The sequence below is a fragment of the Tupaia chinensis genome, unplaced genomic scaffold (genome assembly GCF_000334495.1).
Source record: "Tupaia chinensis unplaced genomic scaffold, TupChi_1.0 Scaffold000450_1, whole genome shotgun sequence".
NCBI classification, from domain to species: Eukaryota; Metazoa; Chordata; class Mammalia; order Scandentia; family Tupaiidae; genus Tupaia; species Tupaia belangeri.
Genome location: NW_006159956.1, coordinates 123,476 through 125,979, shown reverse-complemented (window position 1 = coordinate 125,979; position 2,504 = coordinate 123,476). Strand labels below are relative to the sequence as shown.

General features: G+C 62.9%; 1 protein-coding gene across 1 annotated transcript in view; it reads left to right on the top strand.

The window, feature by feature from the left end:
- SLC16A8 (solute carrier family 16 member 8) overlaps positions 1 to 2,504 on the top strand; it is a 13,564-nt gene that overhangs the window by 9,313 nt on the left and 1,747 nt on the right. The window contains 1 exon segment of the mRNA XM_006155374.1: positions 10 to 514. Coding sequence (XP_006155436.1) covers positions 10 to 514 — 505 coding nt within the window.

Sequence of the window (2,504 nt, the reverse complement as noted above, 5' to 3'; positions counted from 1 at the left end):
CGGCGGGAGCCCCCCCCGGGCGCCCGGCCCCGCCGGCGCCTGCTGGACGTGGCGGTGTGCGCTGAACGCGCCTTCGTCGTGTATGCGGCCACCAAGTTCCTGATGGCGCTCGGGCTCTTTGTGCCCGCCATCCTGTTGGTGAACTACGCCAAGGACGCGGGCGTGCCTGACGCTGAAGCCGCCTTCCTGCTCTCCATCGTGGGCTTCGTGGACATCGTGGCGCGGCCGGCGTGCGGCGCCCTCGCGGGCCTGCAGCGCCTGCGCCCGCGCGTCCCCTACCTCTTCAGCCTGGCGCTGCTTGCCAACGGGCTCACGGACCTGAGCAGCGCGCGCGCGCGCTCCTATGGCGCCCTCGTCGCCTTCTGCGTCGCCTTCGGCCTCTCCTACGGCATGGTGGGCGCGCTGCAGTTCGAGGTGCTCATGGCGACGGTGGGTGCGCCCCGCTTCCCCAGCGCGCTGGGCCTGGTGCTGCTCCTGGAGGCCGTGGCTGTGCTCATCGGACCGCCCTCTGCCGGTGCGCCCCGCAGGAGAGGGGTCAGGGGGATGGCCCCCGAAGTCTGAGGGGGAGAACTGCAGGGCTGAGAGGAGGGAATGGGACCCATGGGCAGAGACAGCCTGCTGGGTGGACTCCCCTTCATGGCCACTGAGCCCCTCCTGCAAGCCAGGACCATCAGCTCTGGGTGGGGACAGAAGAGCCAGCCTCCCTGGTGGACCCAACTTTGGTAGCTGCCCCCCTCCCCCAATGGCGAGCAGTTGGCACAGGGAACCTGTGAAGGGCAGGTGTTTATCTTTTTGGCAGGTGGGGAAACTGAGTCCCAGAGGCTTAGCACAGACTGCAGCCCAGAATCAGAGCCACGCCTGCCCGAGCACTGAGCGCCATGCTCCTTTCTCACCTTGAAGGGTGTCTAGGAGAGGACCATGTCTGTGGGGAACAGGCCCTAGGGCCAGGAGCAGAGAGGTGCTCAAAGTGGCTGGCGAGGAGGAGCGGGGCTCGGCCTTCTCTCTGCACCCATAGACCCCCTGGGGGTGGACCTGGAGGACTTCCCAGCAGTGCCCTGCAGAGGAGGGCACCAATGAAGGGGTGCAGGATCTGTCTCGGGGATGGTGTCCCTAAACGAGTGGGCAGGAACTCAGGTTGCAAAGCTGGAAGTGGGGTCTTCCTGAGTTGGGCTGCCCTGAAACAGCAGGAAGCCTGCTGGAGAGGGCTGAGGTCAGGCTGTGGAGCAGGCTGCAGAGGGGGGTCCCTCACTGCTGCTGAGACAGGCTGGCCTCACATGGCCTCACCAGGCTTTGCACCTTACCGGTGAGAGCCACAGAGCCCGCGCCAGTGCAGGCCGCCCAAGCCCACGACGCAAAGCCACTCACCCAGCCTCCTACCCAGAGGCTCACCCTCCATGACTTGTGTTACCTCGGGGTGGGTCTGCAGGACAGAGAAGGCTGGCCAGGTGAGAACGTGAAGGACACCACAGGGCTGACTGGGGAGGGACAGACGGGACTGGTCGGCTAGGCAGACATGCCGGGACAGTGAGTTGGGGGGGATGGGGAGCAGAGATTGCAGAAGAGGGCTCTGGCTCAGGGGACCCCAGGGAAGCCCCCACTGGTGCAGCCAACAAAAAAAACGGGGCAGGGAGAGGGTGGAGCCCACAGAGAGCCACACTGGGGGGTGGGGGGGTGGGAGGTATTTTAGAGGGATATGTGCACGGGCAGAAGCCTTGGGAGTAAGTGTAGACAGGAGGCCGGAGTTCGTGGCCCACAGCTGCTCCTGGCCTAGGAAGGCAGTTTAGTCTGGGCTGCTTGTGGGTCCCAGGGACAGACAGGAGGCGGGGGCAAGAGGCCCGCAAAGCAGGCTCAGCCCAGCCCTCCTCCCCCACCCTTAGGACCCCGACTGGGCAAAACGCACAGCACATGTGGGGTCTAGTATGGGGCTGTATATGTAGGGTGTTGCCTCACCAAAGGCCCCGTGTCACTCCGGGGACAGGTCCAGGAAAGGAAAGTGACTTTTTTTTTTTTTTTAATTGCCAGGGGGTGTGTGTACGCACCAGAGAGGGAGAAAGCACCCCTAATGGGGCACGGTCACACTGCGACCCCTTCTCCTCCACTTCTCCAGCCTATCAGGATTCGGGCATGCATGCTCACACATGCACCTGGCGTGTTTTCCCGGCTTCCAGGACCAGGATTCAAACCATGATCAATCACATGGGATCAAGCTCTTTTAACCACCACCCATGAGGCCAGCCCATAAAATGACATTTTAGGGACCAGCAGTTAGCATAATGGCTATGTCATTGGACTCCCATGTAGTCGACCGCGGGTCGAGTCCCGGACCCGGTGGCTTAAACTCACACCGGGCGCGTGTGCGTGAGTGCCCAAGATCCTGAGAGGAGAATGGAGGAGAAGGGATTGCGGCGTGGCTGTCCCTCCTGGGGGGTGATTTCTCGCTTTTTGTCTCTCTGTCTCTCTCTTTCTGGTGAGCACACGTGCCCTATAGCAAAAACCTCTCAAAA